The 20,942-nt window shown below is 47.1% G+C and overlaps 1 protein-coding gene across 1 annotated transcript in view; it reads right to left on the bottom strand.

Annotated features, from left to right (window-relative positions):
* Window positions 1-16,717: 16,717 nt before the first annotated feature.
* LOC115319767 overlaps window positions 16,718-20,942 on the bottom strand; it is a 29,509-nt gene continuing 25,284 nt past the window's right edge. Inside the window, exon 5 of the mRNA XM_040219536.1 lies at window positions 16,718-17,002. Coding sequence (XP_040075470.1) covers window positions 16,718-17,002 — 285 coding nt within the window. The remainder of the gene's footprint in view (window positions 17,003-20,942) is intronic.

Here is a 20,942-nt window from a genome sequence, read left to right as displayed (position 1 = left end):
AAAGGCATCTCATTCCATTCCCATTCCATTCCCCTCACCGTTGCCGCCCATTCGATTCTCATTCTATTCCGGGGTCGCGAAGACGTGGAATGAATCCGGAATCATTCCAACTCCAGAGTGGCAACTCCGCAACACTGGAAGACAGCGCGACCTCGCGTCTGGTGACTATGTAGGAATTTTTATAACTTCGATTGGGCGGACGTTCTGGAATCGTCTTATATTAATCCCCAGGTTGTTCAATTCACTAAAGTTGTACAAGATGGAATGAACCACTTCATTCCTCTCAAAAGGAAAACCAATCCAAATTTCCTCATTGGTTTTCTTCCAATTTGAGGAAGCTTTTAAAGCAGAAACCTTCTGTCACAAATAATCTAAAAAGACTGGTAGAGCTAAATGGAAGAGCGAAGGTAGACGATATTGGCGCCTCTTTAAACAGCAGCAGATGATTGACTATAAGAGATATCTGGAGTCAGTGTGGGCGGATTTAAGCCGGAACCCCAAAATTGAAAGATGTTTACAATCCACTGTAACGCCGAATTAGAACGCAACCCTTGAGGAGGTGGAGGGGAAGGTACGGAGAAAAGGGTATGCCCCTCCCCCCATCCGTCCCCTCCCCTCCTCCTCTCCTACTCCCCTCCCATTTAGCGGCAAATTTTTGTTAAATTTCCCGCTAAATTTAGTGGTGAAATTTATACAGAATGCAACGCGCGGTGACGCCATGTGTGACCTCAATATGGGAAACGTCCTATAATGCAACACGCGGTAACGCCAACGGGGACGCCGAGGGCGACGCCTCTCAAGCCGGAAACTGGCGCCTGAGAGCTGCACTCCAAAACAAAAAAAAACTACTTCAACATGTTCGCTCTCGTGGTGGAGCACTGGCGCATTCGAACCTTCATTTGTTTAATGACGAGGGTAAAGCTACGACCGACGTAAGCGACGTCTTCGCATGTCACTTTAGTTCAGTTTAGGAGGACAATAGAGATGGTTACCTGCCACCAGCAACCTCTGACGTGAGGTGGCACATCTGTTTGCTTCCTCCGTCTAAAGGTATTGTTCTTGAATGCATAAAAGAAAACTACAGCTAATGATGTCTTCTGACCGTGACGAGATACCAGCAGCGCTAGTGAAAGCCTTCCACAAAGTGTTTACACCTGTCCTTCCTGCTATTTTCAAAAACTCGTCAAGGTCAAGATTATTTTCAGATAATTGGAGGAGTCCAGTCGTTGTCCCTGTGTACAAATCTGGCCGTCCTGGAGATGTAGCCAACTACCGGCCTGTTTCTCTTCTTTACTCCTTTTCTCAGCTTTTTGAAATATTTGAAGTGTAAAGAAAACACAGTCTTTCGTTTAAAAAAATGAAATCATTTCGAACTAACACGGGTTTGCCTATCGACGCTCGACAACAACAAATCTGATTTAATATATGGCTGTGGCATCCAAAGCTTTCTCGACGCCATTTACTTTGGCCTGACTAAGGGTTTTGATGTGGTTGATCATCCCTTATGTTGTGTATGAAGGTAGACGACAGCTTGAAGACTGAGTAGGCGTTTATTACTACGTGGTGCAACTTGAACAGTACCATACGTGAGAAGAACTGCAAGTAGCGAGAGCGCTTGCTTTTCTAGAAGCTGCCGGGACCACGTGAGCACACGCGGCTTTTGATAAACTGTTATCGGCAGCGCCGCTATCTATAACATTTCCTCCCGCTTAAAACAGTGCTATGTCGGGGAATAGCGGTCCGGAGGTCTTCGGGTTCTTGTGGGGTATCTGGGAGCAGGAGGCGGCAAAACGCTGGTGCCACTTGCGGACTTGCAGGAATATCAGCAGGCGTTGCTTAAGGAAAGGATGCTCGAGGACTGCCGGTCACGTGAGGGGTGCCGCTGGCTGCCGATGTAAAAGAGCACTCCCACGAGGTGTCCTCTGCCTGCTGCTCTTGGTTGACGCTGGGAACACTGCGCAGCAGCTGATCTTGATGACGATGCCACATTGCGGGGCCACGTGATGTTTGTACCTTCACTGTGTAGGAAACTGGTCCCTTGTGCTGTACCACGACGCCCGGAACCCATCTTGGCTGTCCCCTGTAATTACGAACCATAACAGCATCACCGACCGTGATAGAACGGGGCGTGGAGGGACGCTGGTAGCACTGCATGAATTGGCTATGCCCAACTCGCCCTTCTATCATCGGTTTAAGAATGTCTAGCCTAGATCGCAGGCGTCCACCGAACATCAGATTCGCCGGGGCCTCTTTTGTCGTAGCGTGGGGCGTGTTTCTGTACGTCAGTAGGAACTTGAACAGTTTCGTCTAGGCTTTCTGTGCTCTTCCCTTTTCTTAATACTTTCTTGAGCGATTGAACAAAACGTTCGGCCAGCCCGTTTGAACTGGAGTGATAAGGGGCCGTTGTGACATGGCGTGCGCCCAGCTCTCGGATGAATGCTTTAAACTCGGCAGAGGTGAACTGTGACCCGTTGTCAGAGACAATGGTGTCCTGATACCCAAATCTCGCGAACATCTCACGGAGACAAATAATTGTGTTCTGGCTAGTTGTGCTTTTCATCACACAGACTTCTGGCCATTTAGTATGGGCATCAACGACAACAAGGAACGTGCGCTGACGAAAAGGTCCGGCAAAATCAACGTGCACACGTCTCCAAGGAGCAGTCGGCCAAGACCACGGATGCAAGGGAGCACTGTTCGGAGCGTTGTGCTGCTCTTGACATTGCTTGCATTGCTTTACGTGTGTCTCGAGATCACAGTCAATAGAAGGCCACCAAACATAGCTTCTGGCCAGTTCTTTTGTCCTCACCAGACCAGGATGTCCGTCGTGAAGCTCTTGAAGAACCAGAGGCCGGAGCTTTGGGGGTACGACAACACGCATGCCGCAGAGGAGACATCCCTGATGCAGTGTGAGCTGGGTCCGCTTGTTGAAAAATGGCTTGAGTTCCGCATCCTGCACAAAGTTTGGCCAACCCGTGCTCGTCAACTCAATAACCTTGCAAAGAAGGGGATCTTGCGTGGTCGCCCGTGCGATGTCCTCGCTGGTTACAGGCATGGACTGCAGACGTAAGGAATAGAACGTTTCATCAGCTTCGTCGGAGTCAGCTACATGCAGTGGTAAGCGCGAAAAACAGTCTGCTTCTACGTTTTCACTTGTAGCTTTGAACTTCAAGGAGTACGTGTATGCGGACAACGTCACGGCCCAACGCTGAAGGCGTGCTGCTGCTATCGTCCGGATTCCAGTCTTTGGTCCCAGCATCGTCTGCAATGGCTTATGATCTGTTATCAGTATAAACTTGCGGCCGTACAGATAACAGTGAAATGTTTTTACACCAAAGATAAGCGCGAGCGCTTCTTTCTCCAGTTGACTGTACTTTTGCTCTGTCTCCAACAACGTTCTCGTTGCGTAGGCGACAGGACGAACCTTTCCATTTGGGAAGATGTGCGAAAGTACGCACCTACCCCGTACTGTGACGCGTCGCAGGCCAGCTGAATGGGCATCTTCGGATCATAGTGGGCCAGGACCTCCATGGAAGCCAGGGCGTTCCTGATGTCATCGAAGGCGTTCTGGCAGGTACGGGTCCACGACCAGGTCTGGTCCTCACGCAGGAGTCTGTACAGCGGGTGTGCCATCGTCGCTAGACGTGGGAGAAACTTGCCGTAGTAGTTGATAGCTCCGAGCAGTGAGCGAAGCTGCTGTTTGTTGGCTGGTGCGGGCGCAGCTCTGATGGCGTCGGTCTTCTCCGTCGTGGTGTGGATGCCAGCTGTACTGAGCCTATGGCCAAGGTAGTTGAGCTCTTTCTGGAAAAAGGTACATTTTTCAGCCTTGACACGGACTCCTCGTTCAGCCAACCGCTAGAGCACTGCTTCTAAATTTTGGAGATGCTCAGTCCTTGACTTCCTAGTAACCAGGATATCATCCAGATAACAAGCGACGCCCTTAAGGTCGCTTAGCATAGTGTGCATGATACGTTGAAAAATTCCTGGGGCCGACGAGACCCCGAAAGGGAGTGTGTTCATGGCAAACAAGCCTTTATGCGTGTCAATTGCAAGGACACGGCGCGCAGAATCAGTCAGCACAACTTGTTGGTAGGCCCTATTCAAATCAATTTTTGAAAATTCTTGCCCCCAGCAAGCGCAACGAAGATTTCTTCAACTCGCGGCAAAGGGTAACGGTCGGTGTCGAGCATGGAGTTTACAGTAGTCTTATAATCCCCACAAAGGCGAATGTTTCCATCTTTCTTCACAACCGGTACAACCGGTGTTGCAAATTCGCACGTCGTGATTGGGGTGATGACCCCCATAGCCTCTATTCTTTTCAGTTCTTTTTCAACCGCAGGGACAAGGGAAAATGGTACACACCGGGCTTCTAGGAACCTCGGGCGAGCGTCCTCCTTCAGAAACACCTCGGCTTTCTCTCCCTTTATGCATCCAAGCTCTTCTTTAAAGAGGTTACTATACTTGCTGAAAAGTTTGCTTACCTCGGCTTTGGCTCCCTTGTCAGTCGTTCCGAGCGCCGAGGAAAGCTTGTTACACGTGAAGATAGTGTTCCAGTCCAGACGCAAACGCTGAAGCCACTGTCGGCCCAGGAGCGGTGGCCCTCCCTGCTCGATAACATACAACGGCAGGACATGTATTTGCCCGTTGTGTTGGACTGTTACGTCCACAACACCTTTCGGTTCCACAAGTGCTCCAGTGTACGTCCGGAGGCGCAACGCCGTAGCTGTCAGCTGCAGAGAAGGAAACAATCGCTGTTGCTGCTTTGCCGATATTACAGACACCGCCGCTCCCGCGTCGAGCTCCACCTCGAGGGGCGTTTCGTTGACGATGACGCGGACGTTTATCGGTTTTTGCTCTGGACACGTGACTCCGTTTAGTGCCACGTAGAACGCTCTACTCAGAACCTTCAAGTTCTTTCTGCGGTTCGACTCGTTTGCACGCTTATCAGCTTGACATATCCGCTGGATGTGTCCTTTCTTTCCACAGCCAAAACAAGTTTCTGACGCGTGCACGCAATCTTTGCTCAGGAGCTTGGGCGATCCACGTCGGAAGCAATGCCTAGAGAGCGGCTTCCCATCTGTGCCGCTCGGTTTTGTTGAAACTTGTTTCTGGAGTGGTTTCCTTGTCGCGTTGAATTTATGCACGTCTGAAAAGTTTTCTTCTGTCCCTTGAACTTCCGCGACATTTTTCGTTGCGGCTCCCATTGCCAAGGCTCTTTCGGCAGCCTTTGCAAACGATAGTTTCTTATCTTCCGCAAACAAAACCCTTTGTATGTCTACTCGCCGTAAACCGCAGACAAACCTATCACGCAAAGCTTCGTCCAAAAATCCTTCAAAGTCGCCCGACTGCGAGAGTTCTCGTTGTTCCGCCACAAAGTCGGCAATGGATTCGGTTTCATTTTGTGAACGACGGTACAATTTAGATCGCTCACCGATCACCGACGGTCTGGGTGCCAAGTGGTCGCCAAGTATCCTCCGCAACTCGTCGAAGGTCTTGCTGGACGGCAGACTCGGTGCGGCCAGGGACTTGAGGAGGGCGTACGTTTTGGGTCCAATGAAACTGAGGAACGCCTGTACCTTGTCCTCTTCAGGGACCTTGTTGAAGCGAAGAAATGACGTCAAACGTTCGTCGTACGAGGTCCAGTCACTTGCGGAGTCGTCAAATGGCTCCATGCGACCGAGTCGCCCCACGACTTGCGTGACTGATGTCGCCATACCTTCGTCCAGCTTGGCAATGTGTACTCCAGACAGAAGAACCGCATCAGCTTCTTCTTCAGTTTTGTAGAATCACCGCCGTCTCCGCTGTTCCTCGTCGCCACTTGTTGTGTATGAAGGTAGACGACAGCTTGAAGACTGAGTGGGCGTTTATTACTACATGGTGCAACTTGACCAGTGTCAAGCGTGAGAAGAACTGCAAGGAGCGAGAGCGCTTGCTTTTCTAGAAGCTGCCGGGACCGCGTGAGCACACGCGGCTTGATAAACTGTTATCGGCAGCGCCGCTATCTATAACACCTTACTAATATGAAACTTGCTGATATTGGTTTCAGACTTAGTCAAATAGAACATGTGTTGTCCGCACCAATGCTGACTTTTATCCGTAGTACAGAGCCAAGTCCGGAGTACCTGAGGGGTCGGTTTTATGCCATCTTATTTTTTCTGTCTTCGTTAACGATGTGTACAAACGTGCAGGGAACTCTTCGTGTCTGCGGTACGCAGATGACGTTAAGGTATTCAGACGCATTGAATTCACTTCAGGTTGTGAGTTGCAACAAGCAGATATAAACTCATTTAGGAAATGGTGTTCGCTCAATGGTCTCCTTTTAAACAGTACCAAAGCAAAAGTCATCTCGTATAGCCCTAAAACACACTTCACATGTTTTGCGAATTGTGTCTCAAATGTACTGTGTTACAACACAGTACAACTCCCGAATCCCCCACACCGTTTGTACAAGTACAAACGGTGTGAGGGATTTGGGAGGGCTCTTTGACTCATCTTTACGGTTTGACGACCGTATAGCTGGCATAACTAACTTCGCTTTGCGAACACTGGGTTTGGTGTGTCGAATGACGAAATAATTTTATAATCCGCAAATTTTCGTAACTTTTTACCTCTCTTTAAGACGCTCCGAGCTAAAATATGCCTAACCTGTATGGGATGAAGTTTGTAGGACGACGCTTTTAGTGCTGTAACGAATGTAAAATCACATTTCTATCTATATATAGATATTGCTATATCTGTTCGATGAAACGCGTGCATCCAATACCAAGGTATTGAGTGATATAAATTTGCAGAGCCTTTATTAACGTCGGCAAAAGGCAGATCTTGTATTTCTTTTTATGGCACTGCATGGTATTGCCACTGTGCTAATCTTTTGTCCCAGAGATTTTTGAGAGCAACTTACACGGCAACTCGTCCGACAGCGTCCATTTATGCTCCCCGTACCTTACATAATATTGACCCCATTTGTCGCATGAGCGAGATATAAAGTAATAACGCAATTCATCTGGATTTTTTTTTGTGCGCCTCACTTTTTGAAGTCCCACAGAATGCTGTGTGTCTCACAGTGAATTTTGTTTCTTCTTAATTTGCCCGTGCCATTTGTTTTCATTCCTGCAGACTTCTTATATTTATAATGCTGCATTTGGATAATCTTGTCTTATCTGATTATCCTGCTACTGATATTAAAGCTAGAGGTAAAACATCACGGCTATTTAGCCGTGAAATGCAATTTGTTGAATGTATATGTGTGACGTGTGGGTGTGCGAGTACTGAGATTAAGAGGTTGTTCCTGGACATCAAATAAAAGCAATTCTCGATTCATGAACATTGATATGATTTTTTACTGTTATTATCATAATAATATTAATTTTTTATTGGTGTTAGTACTAGTAGTATTATCATGATAAGGCTGAAGACACGTTATGGTACACTCTAAGGAACAAAAAGGAGGAAAAAGGTAGCAACGACACGTTTTCCTCCCCTTTTCTGACCTGTCCTCAAGCGGACACGAAAAGACGGATGGAACGTTTCTTTCCTCCAGGCAGACCGGAGAGAAGTTCCGCCCTCCGGCCTCATCTTATTTCGGTTTCGTTTCTCGAGCACAAATGTATGGCGCGTTGATTAATAAACGTTGTTGAGATGATCGAGCTTCACCGGCAGCGAACACCGCCTGTAATTCTATCTCGCAGTCCAAACGTGCAGAACATCTTGGTTGCATTGACGTTTTTAACGCTAATTTTGTCAAAAAAGCGAACGAAGCCGTTATAGTCACTTACAGGTTAAGAAGGTAGCGGCAAATGCCCCTCAAAGGGAATAAGATATTGTCGCAAAGTGTTGCTCGCGCGAGTATTTAGTCTAGCTTCACTTTATGTTTTTTGCCTTCTCCGAGAGTTCTTTCCGGGGGCGGCTGTTGGATTCCACCGGAGTCGGGGGGCCCCAACTGGGGTCGAACGTGAACGCTGTAACGCTACACTTAGTTTACAGAACCCCGCGTTGGAAATGTTTTGTCTTGTGTATGTCTGCTTTTGGGATCTCTACTCGGAGGTGGTTTTGCCCTGTGTATGAATAACTTCCCTGTCTACGTACGTATGTGCTTTCTATTGTTTATGACTGCTCTTATGAGCTTCGTTTGAAATGTGTTCTGTCTCGTGTATGCGCCTGTTTTTGGAATGTTCGTATTTGCTTTGGGCTCCGAGCCTTTTGATTGGTACTAAGAAAACCCCTCTTGATTGGTCCTTCCAAAATTTTCTGATTGGTGGACTGGAGGAGCCCAGAATGCTGTTGAACTCAATACAAGCGGCCACCGAAGGGCCGTAAGGCGCTTGGCCCCCGGATACCAAGCCTTGGACATCTCCCTGCCTCTGGAAAACCAACCTGCACGTCCGATCCCCCTTCGACTGTGGAGCCGTCCGCCCGCTAGCTCGCAAACTTGATCCCCCTTACGGCTGTGGAGGAGTTCTGCTCGCCCGCCTTTGTGTGGAACCTTGTTTGTCGAGTTTGGCTGTGGTCGGGGCCCCCGCTGGGGGTGTGTGTGGTCAGGGAGGACGGCAGGGAAGGTTTCCTTAGGTTAGAATTATTTCCCCCAAAAAGTTTAATCTCAAATTATATAATGCTCAAAGTGATGTAAAAGAGTCTTTGTCTAGATCTCTTAAATAAACAGTTGTTGTTTGATAACGTCAGTATCGTTTCATCAACGGAGAATAAAGGAGTCCTTAATTTCTATGTGACAATATCCCTCCGCCACCTCCGCATCCAATAGCGTCCTACCGTTTCCGTGACGTCGTGGCCAACGCGCGAGGAGGGTCTTGTCTTTCTGTACGCACTGTATTTGCTTTATCTTTCGACTTTGACTTAGCATTATGGAAGCCACGAAAGGGAGATTAGAGTTCTCTCCCACCGACGGAAACAAATACGACTATCGCGGATTAGCTCCCCCCCCCCCCCCCCTCCCCCCCGATGGATACAAAGGCTGCTTTCAGGGCCTCGGTTCCCTCTCCGATGAATACAAAGGTCGCTTTCTTAGAAAGTGGGATCGGAGACAAGTTGGAATCCACTGAAGCGGACCAAGGAGCGTTTCCAGTGAACTCTTTCGTCTGCGGAGAGATTTGAAACCGGCGCATCACGCTTGCGGGAGGAGCTTCTCCTACCTTCTTGACTTGTAACCGACAATTAGCCCCGAGAGCGAACACAAGCGTCGCTGCGGTCGCCGCGCCCTGATTGGGTGAGGCGTACCGTGACGTCAGGGGGAGGACTCCGCTCCTCGATCTCGCATCGGCTCGCTTCCCAGCACCGGTTTCCCGGTTTGGTGTTGTGTGCCGCAAGCTCTTCGAGGACCTGGACTTCGTTTACCCGGTGTACAGGACGTTGAGTTAGGCCGATATTGACGTGCTCCCGTACATTTTATAAGCCTGCTCGTCCGTTTTACCTTTAAAATTGGGTTACAAATCGCGAAAGCTATCGGCGGAGGCAATTCCGCCGATGAACCTCCCCGTCCGTCCACACGACACAAGGCAATTTTGCGAGGGATAGGTGAAGCGGTGGCGCAAGTGTTTCAGACGCTGGAATTCTGTTCCTTGCATGTTCATGATTTAGAACGATATTATACCCCGCTTTCAAGGCATTTGAAGGGGCATTTATATCATGGGCCTTTGGGCGGTCGGCAAATTAGCTCGCGACCTTTGCGCAGCCACTCTGCATGCGCTGGTTCGCAGATGTTTTAAAGGCCTGATTATCTTTGATAATCTGTCTGATTATCTTTGAAGTGCTCGCGGAACAGGGTTGTTTTTACATAAATGTAGCTTCTTCGTGAATTAATTATATAGTTTATACACGTATGCAGGCATATTTCTTACAAGATGCACAATTACTGAAAATTAGTTTGTATGGTAGCAGCAAAGACGGCCACATTGCCCCCAGTTGCCTGTATGATATGTATTGAACTGCCCAAAATATACACAGCAATAGTGCCGTAATTTGGAATGTTTTTACCTTTTCCGAACATTTTTATTCCAGCCTTGGGCATTCGGAAAATACACCGTTTAGTCTGAATTGTCATTTCCAATTAAAAGAGACACTGCTGCATGTCTCCAAAAGCTTCCTCAGCCTCCAAACTCCCTACAGCTGGACTCTGACAACAGAGGAAAACAGGAGTAAAAGTAAGCATTCGATTGTCTTTCCAGTGGTACATTCAGCACTAGTAGCAGAAAATGTGGAATCTGTGAAGGGCGACAGCCTGCGTGAAAAAAGTTTCTGGTATTTTAGTTTTAGGACAATTCGATTTAAGTAAAATCTCAATTTTAGGGCTTAAGGGACTAATAACGAGCTAGACACCTTCGCTTACGTTTGTTGTGCATTACTTGAGGGTTGAAATAAACAAGTCCACAGGTACCACGTACCCGTGTAGTCCATTGAAATACTATCCGAATCCAGCAAAGGTCAAATGCGAGCAATGTATATATTAAATGTTTCTTGTTTTTTTTTACTTCGCCCCTGCACTTGGGCTGTCTTACTTGCGCTTCTCCCCCATGGCCCAGACTGTGTTTATCATGTTGCTCGAGCAATATGCAGCTTTCCTGCTTCGGCGATCTTGTTTAAAAACAGAGATACAAAAAATAGTATACATAACCTGCCAATTCGTTCTGACCATCAGCAGAATTTATCGTGCGAGATGTAAATCTATAGTGATGCTCCTGCAATTGTGGCCATATTTCTTTATTTTCATATACCACTCCGATTCATGCGTTGCCTGCCCTGTCAACCATGCTTAAAATGTTGGTTGAAGTTTTACCTGTAACTACAGGCCATACCTCAATAAAGGCACATATAAAAATTTATACTTCCTACGAAAAACACGCCAAAAATATTAAATAGAAACAGGCGCGCCAACAGCTAGCGTCGTCACGCCCTCCACAGAGCGAGCGGCGCCGAGTCGGGGAAAAATTCTCTCCTCGCCGTGACGTCACCCCGGTTTGCCGTAAGAAAGCGCCACGCGAACTTCTCGGGGCTAATAGAAACAGCGAAGTTTCGGAGCAGTTCTAGCAGCGCTACGTACACTCGGCTAAGATGGCCGCCTCCAGATTGTGGAACGACGTGTCGTCGTTGACGATGTAATAGAAACCCCGAAAACTGCGTCCAAGACGGGCAGGTTTTGCTGCCAGGTGCCTGTTTTTTGATGCCGAGTGTCAACCGGCAATAAAAATGGTTTTGTATTTCTGCTTGCCAGCAACATATCACTCTAATCCGCCTCAAAATTCAATTCGCGTCGGCCATGTGGGATCTTCAGAAAGCCTAGATTATAAGTAGGGCTCCGTGTTTTCAGAGAAATCTGAAAAACTCCGAAAAACAGCCGCCGGTAAACATTTATTTACCGGCGGGTGATGGGCACATAACAAACTCCGAATTGTTATGTGCCATGCCTCCCCCCCCCCCCCCCCCCCCAAAAAAAAAAAAAAGTTTTTTTTTTCTTTTACGATTTGAGCAGCGCAGGATTAATGGTTCTGGGAAAATGACACCATAATTATCTTTCAAGCCTCGGTCCGTTGTCAAAAGGGGGTCTCACGGTTTATTTCGTCAAGGTTGGTTCAGGGAAAACAGGTCATCGTAACATTCGTGTCACGACAAAAGCCACTCTTTTGGTTTCCAGTTTGGGTCATGGGATTTGGGATTTAGAGAAAGGAGAGGGTATGTTTCTGTAACAGTGAAAGTTATATGGACCATAGAGATTGCATAAAATAGGGAAGAGGGGCAGTTGAAATTTCCCTACTAGATCCTTAACCACTCCACCTGGCGGGGCCGCGGGATAGATTTATGGGATGACTACGAGCTTCCTTGCGGCTGCCTCCGGCAGTTTATTGCTTTTATGGTATCGACGTTTATCGAAGGCACGCTTGTGTGCGACTTTTTGCGTGGGACAAATTAGTATTGCCAATGACACCAACGCCAAATTCAACTGAAGAAGTGTTAATTAATACGAGCGCGTTTTATTTTTTATCTGGCATACGTTTGCATCCGGTTATTTATGATTACTTTTTAATAGGAAACACTGCGAAATTAATCTCCGAATTTCGGAGAATTGGGAATCAAAGAAATATAAATACCGATAAGCTCCGCATCCTTATTTGTGAACATCGTGCTCAAAAAGCAGTCACGCTTATTTCTTCATTCTATATTATAATGTGGGTTATACGGCGTAAAACATAGTATCTTCAAACTTTCCGCGTTTTGGGTAACTTTTGGGCTGGACAGCTTTTTTGGAAGTTCAAAAGCTGCCCTTCATGGAGCTGTCCTGTTCACTTGGTATTGACAGCAGGGTAGACGTTATGCGTGTTTTAGGCAATCCTGTCTCCGGTTAGGGTCACGTGACAGCGAATTTTGAAGCTGATGATAGGGCAGAACCCGGCACCTTCCTGAAGTCTAAGGCCACACTTATATCATCCATTGCACTATCGACCTTGCGTACAGCGACAAATCCTCCCGTTGCGTTCATTGTTGGGATGCCCTTGAAGATTAGTCTTTGTGAGTGTAGCCCCGTTCTGAACTTGAAGGCTGCTACCTTTCTACTCCTTCTCTTTTTTTTTCTCTCTCCCAAAACTGAAAGCGTGGCAGCGCACTGGACGGCCAATCAGCCGTAGACTTTTTATCGCTTGACTCCGCTCTCTGTGCACGGATAACGGCAGAAGCGTGATCGCGTGGTTTGACGTATGAAGCATTAGCCGCTGACAATCTCGGAATGTCTGCTTGCGAAACTAGTTTCGCGTGTGGTGCGGCCTGGCGGGGCTGCTGTGGATTCCGCTTCTGTAATAAATGATATCTCGTTCGAAAAGTCCTGTCCGTATGTCGGCATCAAGCGATTTCTTCAAAGCATCTTAAGAGATTCATGTGATTTGTTTAGTTCGGCAAAAGACAGCTTGTGCTACATCGTGTTAATTATTAAGGTATCTTTTCCTTCCCTTTCCTTTTTTGAGGGGTTGTTTTGCATTACCCGTGTCGACATCTATCTCGGATCACATCTTCCAAGTCCGGTATTGTCATCGTAAGTGCGCTGCAACCTACCTCGCGACAATTGACCGCTCTTCTACGACGCCGGCTCTCGGCGCTGCATGCTCGTTCGCAGGCGGCCGTTGGCGTCGCAGAGCCATCTCTTGTCTCCCGTGTGGAACGACACCGTATTGTTTGAGGACCGGTGGCTTCGCTGCGTTTTCATAGGAGTCAAGCCTTTTTCTTTCTTTACTTTTTCCTGAGGTAAGTTCGCTCTTTGCAAATTTTACAAAAAGAAGAAAAAAAAAAGCACCATCTGTGGGCAACGCTGCGCAAAGTTGTAGCGCGATAGGTTAAGAAACCAAATTTTGCGGTCGATTTAAATCGCCTGGCCACTCCTTGAATCACCCAGTATTTCTTCCCAACCCTCCCCTCTTTATAAATCTCTTTCCCCTTCCCTTCGCAGCAGGGCTTGCAATTGGCCGCGTCGTACCCTCCTATACCTAAGTAAAACGTTTTCAAAAACTACAACCCTTTCCAAGTTATTCCCCATAGCCCGGGCTTTCTTCTGAAGCAAAATAATAATCGCAATAGCGCAATAACAAACAAAGAAAACAAAGAAAAACTTTCACAAAACAATTAATTGGTTTTGAATTGGTAATTTGCATGTTTGATGTGCATGCTGCAAAGCACAGTCCATTTGTTCCTGTCCCTTGTAGTTTTTCTATCCACGGGCCTGGACTCACGTAGCGGAGATTCAGATTACAACGCCATTATTCTAATATCCAGGTTCTAGGAAACATTTATAACACTAAGATAGCCAATGGATTACCGGCCAACAGTGGCCAAATTTTAGCTGGAATTATGGTTGGTTAATGGTCCAAAATCGGTGCCAATGACGGCCAATGTTGGCTGAAACGGTGGCTGGATAATGACTCATCATTGGTACAAAATAACCGCGCCAACATCAGCTAGAACGATTCTTCAACATCGACACTAATATCCAGTCATGGGTAAGTTACTTTTAAAAAGTAATTCGTTACAGTTACAGTTACTTTCAGAAAAAAGTAGCGAAGTTAAAGTTACAGTTACCGCAACAAAAGAGTAACTCGTTACAGTTACAGTTACTTTTAAAAAGTAACGACGTTCCTTTTCAGTTACTTTTCTATAACACAAAAAAGTTTTTAGAAAAAACTAGAAAACGCCCCTCACAACATTTTACTTCCTAAAATTAAAAAAAGTACGCTTTTCACTTCATATTGTAACTTAGCAGCAGTTGCTTCTCCAAGTTAGTGTTTGAAAGTTTCCACGCCAGAGTAGTGGCGCTGATCAAAATACGAGACATGCGCAGTGCCCTTCACGTGTATTATTGTTTTATGGTTGATTCACCCGAATAAAAAGCGTTTACACAGAAAAAAGAAAAAACACAGCGTAGGTAGTGCTTCAAGACACTAAGATGTAAGTGTTTAGGCACGAAGTACAAGCGCGTGCGTAAAGATAACTAAATATTTTTTCATAAAATCTACACGTGGCTATATTCGGGTCGTGACTCGCGAGAGAGAACGTATTCACAACTTTGTGCAAGGCCAACTTGACACTCGAAATTTCGGAATAGACGATTTGGAAAGTGCAAGGAATGGCTTAATTGCACCCTCGTTCAGTGATATATTATTCATAAAACAGTGCAAAGTAACGACAAAAGTAACGTCGTTACTTTCATCGTTACCTCAGAAAAAAGTAATAGAACTACAGTTACAAGTTATATTTTTAAAAAGTAACTCGTTAAAGTTACAAGTTACCAAAAAGGTAACGAAATTACAGTAACGCGTTACTGGTAACGCGTTACTACCCAAGACTGCCAATATCAGGCAACATTGGATCGGGTAGCGCTGCCAGAATTCTCCAATATTACGCCGTTGTTTTGCCAATGCGAGACCGTCATTGGCTGATAGCATGGTTGCGCCCACGTTGGATCGGGTAGCGCTTCCAGTATTGTCCGATATTGTGGCCGATCTTTGCCAATGCTAGGCAAATGTCGGACCAACATTGGTGTGCTGCTTGGGTCTCTTCCTATTAAATAGGCCATTCCGTCTGTCTAACTAGTTGAAAAAATTCCGAGTGCGTCGATATACTACTCACAATTTAGGAGCGACAGTATGAGAGCACACGAGGCTTACTTAGCTTCGCCGCATTTTCTCAATTTTATAATACTGTCGATGTTGCCTACCAAAACGAATAGAATGCTGGGAGGCGTTTTGGGGGACTCTCGACTCGCCAGAGTTTGTCCGCATGTAAATACGGACTACGATAAATAATGGAAGAAGTATACTCGGCCGGTTACTATGTTCCATCGTCTCCTCAATGTGTTAGGCCCCTTAAACGATTCTTGAGCAGGGTGAGAGAAGCTGCACTCTGGAGGGGAAACCAGGTCGCTAGAAAGGTGTGCGAGACGGCCGCCCGTAATCCTATTCCCCCTAAGCCAAGGCATGTCCCTACGGCCGCTGGAGGTCAGTGTTTCAACGGGGGGCTCTCACAAAGATGGTTCAGTGAAATGCCAGCGAGTGCGGACTTTATTTTTATGCAGTGCTGAGATGCACTTCTTCGTCAATGTGGCAATCGAAACTGAAACTATGTCCCTCCTCCCCGTGATCAAAGACGTTCCATAATGCTACGCGCGAAGTGTTGCGTGCGGGGATTTTTTGCATGAGTCTTTTGGGTGGGGACCACGTACCTTTACGTTCGGGAGCCCGTGCTCATTGGGAACCTCATGCAGGACCCGACGGCTACCAGCAAGGGCGGTCGCCACGCCCGGTTGACCACCGCCGTGCCAACAACAATGATCCCGGTGTCCAACATACCTTATTATGCCCGAGTCCCACTAGAGCGACAGGCAGAAAAAAAATGACAGCGACAAGCCTCAAACCAGAGTATTTCGCGATCTTAGAGGCTTTGTATAACAGAGGAAGCTATGCTCAAACACGAGTATTATGCACGCGAGGGTACCTTTGGCAGGCTTGCAACCGCTCGTGTTTACTTCACGAGCACCGAACGACTAAACGGCTGCCAAAGGTACCATCGCGAGCATGCCGCATGGGTTGGAGGCTTGTTGCTGTCTTTTGTTTCTGTCTGTCGCTCTAGTGGGACACGGGCATTAGTAAGGCAGGGTAGCCAACAAGAAAGTGCTGTGAAGCAAGCCACGGATACAAGCAGCCGCCGCGCTCGCCGACCTGAGCAAGGGGAACCGCAGCCGGAGTCCTCGGAGGTCGGACGAGCTCACGCCACGACTCGACCCCTCCCAGGACCTCAATCCAAAGATCTCTACAGTCGACCGTCCACTTAGTGGAGGGAATGCCCGACAGTCCCCCGGGCCCGAAACGGGAGCCGCGTGGAGGGGTGCGACAGTAGGGCAGAAGGGGTGACGAACTCTCCCCAGCACGATGGGGAGCGCCAAGCGCCAGACTCCGGCCGTCGCGTCCGCGGTTCATGTCTGCTCGGAAGCCAGTGGCTCCCACTATTGGCATAACAAAATTCTAATTAGCTTGAGGAACATCAACCAAATGCAATTTAAGAATCGTCTTTTTTTTTTTAACCAATGTTTAAATGTCTTTTCGAGAAAAAACTGGTGTCTTTGTGCTGTTGCCATAACATCGTCGACGTTTACAACATAAAAAGCGACATAAGTTTGCTTCATTTCACCTTTAATTTGTCAAAGGAGGGGTCATTGATATCGCCAGACTCTTCTTTAAAATTCACCAGCGATCCGTGACCTTCCAGAAACTATCACCGTTTTTTTCTTCAGCGTTTCTGTCACATCATTCGTGTAGATGTCAGATTCCGGCACGGAGACCTTAGTGAACACACCAGAAGCCACGAAGCGTGCGTGTCTAGGGCCTGCTATTTCCAGCTCCTTGTTGGCCAAGGCGAGGTAATACGCTGGCATGATGAGCACGGAGGTGTCTTGAAACGGTTTCTTGAGCCCCATAGCAAAGTATCCACTGATGGTCAAATCGCAGGTCCAAGAGATATCCTAAAAAGGTCAAGAAGGAGCTCTGAGAGTCGGTAAAAACTCCGGTAAAAAATTAAATGCACCCTTTTAAAATGTCTGTATTTCTCGGCAAGCCTATCCTTTTTCTATAGGTTGCAATGATGTCACATCAACCGCCATTAAGGCGGTCTCGCTGCTAAGCGCGTACGTTTTATGGCATCATTTAGCACCACAGGAAGTGTTTTTCTTGGCAATAACAGGTACGAATGACCACCAGCACGGCGCCATGACGTCGCGTGCATGTAATATATACAGTGTGGCAGTCGCGCGCAAACAGTGCTTTTTATTTTATGCAACAGACGTAAGTCAAGTGTGTGAGTGTATTTATTTAGGTTTCAAATAATTTCTTCAATGAAGGCATTTGAAATATTGTTAAAACATATGCAGTGCACTAACAATTCACTTTTTTATGTTATGCCAACTGTATACAAATAAAATTGTATACTCGTTTAACATGGAGAGGGCTATGCGCACGCTGCTTTCGTTCATTTCAGCTTTAAACACGTCCTTGATTGCGACATCTCATTCGTCGTTTTTTTTTCAGTCAGCAAAGATTAAAAACCATTGGAACTGCGGCGAAGATGAAATGAAGCAACCGAGCGGCAAAACCAGATTTTACGTTCGTGTTTATAGAGCGTAACTTCGGTGTGTCTTTGAATTACGGAAATAGTGGTTTACACTGCACACTCCAAGAAATAGAGGGCGTACAGGGGTACTCCCCTTTTCCCATATGTAACTCCCCGAAACTACATTTCATCGTTCTGTCCACTGACGTCGAGCCGGTGATACCAACGTTTACGAGAGGCTGTCGAGCAATACAACTAGTTAAAATAGCTAATGTTTTTATGAAAGGACATTAAGACAGTCAAGGTCTTTTTGGTCCTGCTGCAAAACCTCAATAATTTTTTTTGTAGTTTTTGATACGCACATCAGCTATTTAGTACGTTATATGCAACAGCTATCAAGCCGCTTGCAAAAGTTGGTTTAGCCAGCTCGAGGTCAGTGGACAGAACGACGAAATGTAGTTTTGGGAAGTTACATATGGGACAAGGAGAGTACCCCTGTACACCACCTATTTCTTAGAGTGTAGATGATAAATTTAGCCAGCCCAGTAAGGCTGCTAGCCTCGTGTCTTTAAAGTATGTACATCACGCAGTAACGATGCACGACTACGGTGTACTAGAATACGAGAGCCGGAGCGGTTCGCGTGAGGCGTGTGGTGTAAATCGCAATAGATGTCGATACCGGCGCATCGACAGTGAGGGCAGAATGAGAATGGTGGTCGTTATGCACGTGCACTGCGTGCACGCGCACGTGCGGCGGCACGTGCGGACTGCAGCGACTTTGTGCTGCCTCGGCTGCCCTGTCGACTGCAGCGCAGCGATTATTGTCTGCACGCGCAGCCTCACATACTCCCATTGTCGAGTCCTGGCGGTCCGAACACTACCCCGTCTTCTAGTATACTGTAACACAACCGCACGCCACTACGATGCTCATGCAGATTGAAACGGTCGGGATCTCCAAGTTCTGCAGCGCGAGCTTTCGCTCCACGTGCTCCGGGCTTTAAGCATAGCGCTTTACTGGTGCCCCGTGCGAGCAAGCATGTGCAGCGTGTGCGTGAACGTAGCATTCCCAAGCCTGTAAATGCACGCACTTGACAGCACGAGCTGAGAGATGGCGGCTGCCAGATGCCCTGCTTGCAATCGTCCAGGGATGGGCAGTATTTCAAATACAAGTATTTGAAATACGTATTTCAAAACCTTTGTGTATTTTGCATTTGTTTTTGATTACAAATTGGGTAATGTGTTTGACGTGTGTATTTACATACTAAAACGTAGGTATTTCAAATACAATTGTAATTAAATACAATTTTGTGGGCAAAAATACATCCCTCAAATTTATTGTCACTGTACAGAGCAGGAAGAAAACTACGTTCTGCACCAAATGCAGTGTCTCTGAATCAAGCACAAGCATTTAGTGACTTTGTGATTACGGTGCTAGTCCAGGGCAATAATAGTGACGAAATCGACGTTCACAGGCAGACTGGCTAAATAAGTGTCTGTGACAACTTGTGATGATTTCCAGCCTGGTTTCCATCCATATTTTTGCCTGGAACGTTCTAAATGCGCGGGTCGTCCAGATTTTTGTAACTGGTGCGAGTTGCAACAATAAAAAAAATTCTCTAGCTTGTGCTGCGCGTCTTGGTCGTCTCGGTTCTTTGTTGGTCTATACCAAAATGTAATCGACAAAAAAAGCTGCTTGGAGCTCTGGACTTTTTCCACCTATTACGTCCAAGCTGATTACATCTTTTTTATTATATTTCTATCACGTTACTATACTTCATCTCATCCTGCGATGGACTAAAAGCCAAAGCCACGGGCCGCCAAGTCCAATCACGTTCCACGCTATACTATGACACGCGTAGCATTGGTTGGCTTTGGACAAATGATGCTCCGTATCCACAAACGCTGCGTCATCTTTATAGCCTCCACACTGCAAAGCGCCAGTACGGCGTGGCTTTCTTTGCAATGTAAAATCGTTGAGTCACTCATTGCTCGATCCGAATCACTGTCCGCCCGTTCCCATCAGTGATCCGAGACGCGGGCACCGATACGTGCATCGAAGCGAAATACCACGCAATGTCTAAGTGGCTCGTGATTGGATCTGGCGATTTGTAGCTTGTGCCTTTAGTCCATCGTAGGGTGAGACGAAGTACAGAGCCTCGCACACTAACTCCCTAGTGTACAATGCAAAATTAAAATGAGATACCCAGAAACCCGTTGCAGGTGCCCTGAAGTCGCTGACGCAAATATTGAGGAATGTATTTGGAAAACTATTTGGAGGAGACCAAATGCATTTGGTTGTATTTGTATCTAGTATTTAAATGCTTTTTTGGAAATGTAATTAGATTTGTAATTAAATCTAATTTTGATGAGCTATTTTGTATTTGTATTTCGATACATATTTGCATGTATTTTGCCCATCCCTGCAATCGTCTATAGGGAGTATTCACTGGACGCCATATTTGTGGGTGCTGTTTAGTGCACATGCTCGGAACGAGCTCACATTGATAGGCTCCTAAGACCGGCACTCTTGATGGTGCGGAATGCACATTGCAAAAGAACTGTGGAAGCTCGCCGTCAGCAAGCGCTCAGCAGTCGCGCACACAGCTATGGCCGCCAGTGAATACTCCCGCAGTATTCACTGGCGGCTATAGACGCTTTGCAGCAGCTGTGCATGGACGCCGCCATAACTGACCTTCCGTTTTTGTTTCCTCTTATTCCGTTTATTTCACTTCATCATTACCAAAACAGGCCAGGTTATTGTCATATTAGATTCAACTGTGTCCTTTTCTAAAGCATAGGCCTTTGTAGAAGATCGTCAACTACCGCTTCAGTTGCTCGGCATTTCGGTAAGACAAGAGAAGGTCAGCAATGGCGGCTGCAATTTGGCGCGTGTGTAAAGCGTCTATAGCTGTTTGCGCGACTGCTGAGCGCGTGCTGACGGCGGGCTTCCACAGCTCTTTCGCCACGTGCCTTCCGCACCACCAAGATTGCCGGTCTTAGCAGCCTAATAACGTGAGCTCGTTCCGAGCATGCGCTCTAAACATCGCCCTCAGATATGGCGTCTAGTGAATACTCCCTATACTCCGTTCACCCTTAAGCGGAGACTGCCGCTAAAGGTACAAGCGCGGGCTCGCCCGCACTCCTGGCTTTGAGACGTGCATTTCTTGTCCGAGTGCTCGTTCTGCGGAAGAACGCTTTAAATCCGCAACCTCGAACTCTCGTGCTTGTGGCATTGGCTGCAGTGTCAGCTCAAAGGGTGAACGGAGTAGAGCACAATCCTCTCAACCGAATGGCGTTTACGTGTGACACTCACTAACACCGGTGGGGGGTTATTCACGGCTTGCGATCGGCCAGGT

Source organism: Ixodes scapularis, unplaced genomic scaffold (assembly GCF_016920785.2).
Source record: "Ixodes scapularis isolate PalLabHiFi unplaced genomic scaffold, ASM1692078v2 ptg001421l_1__unscaffolded, whole genome shotgun sequence".
NCBI classification, from domain to species: Eukaryota; Metazoa; Arthropoda; class Arachnida; order Ixodida; family Ixodidae; genus Ixodes; species Ixodes scapularis.
The sequence above is the reverse complement of the archived record's forward strand: the minus strand, read 5'-3'. Positions and strand labels throughout refer to the sequence as shown.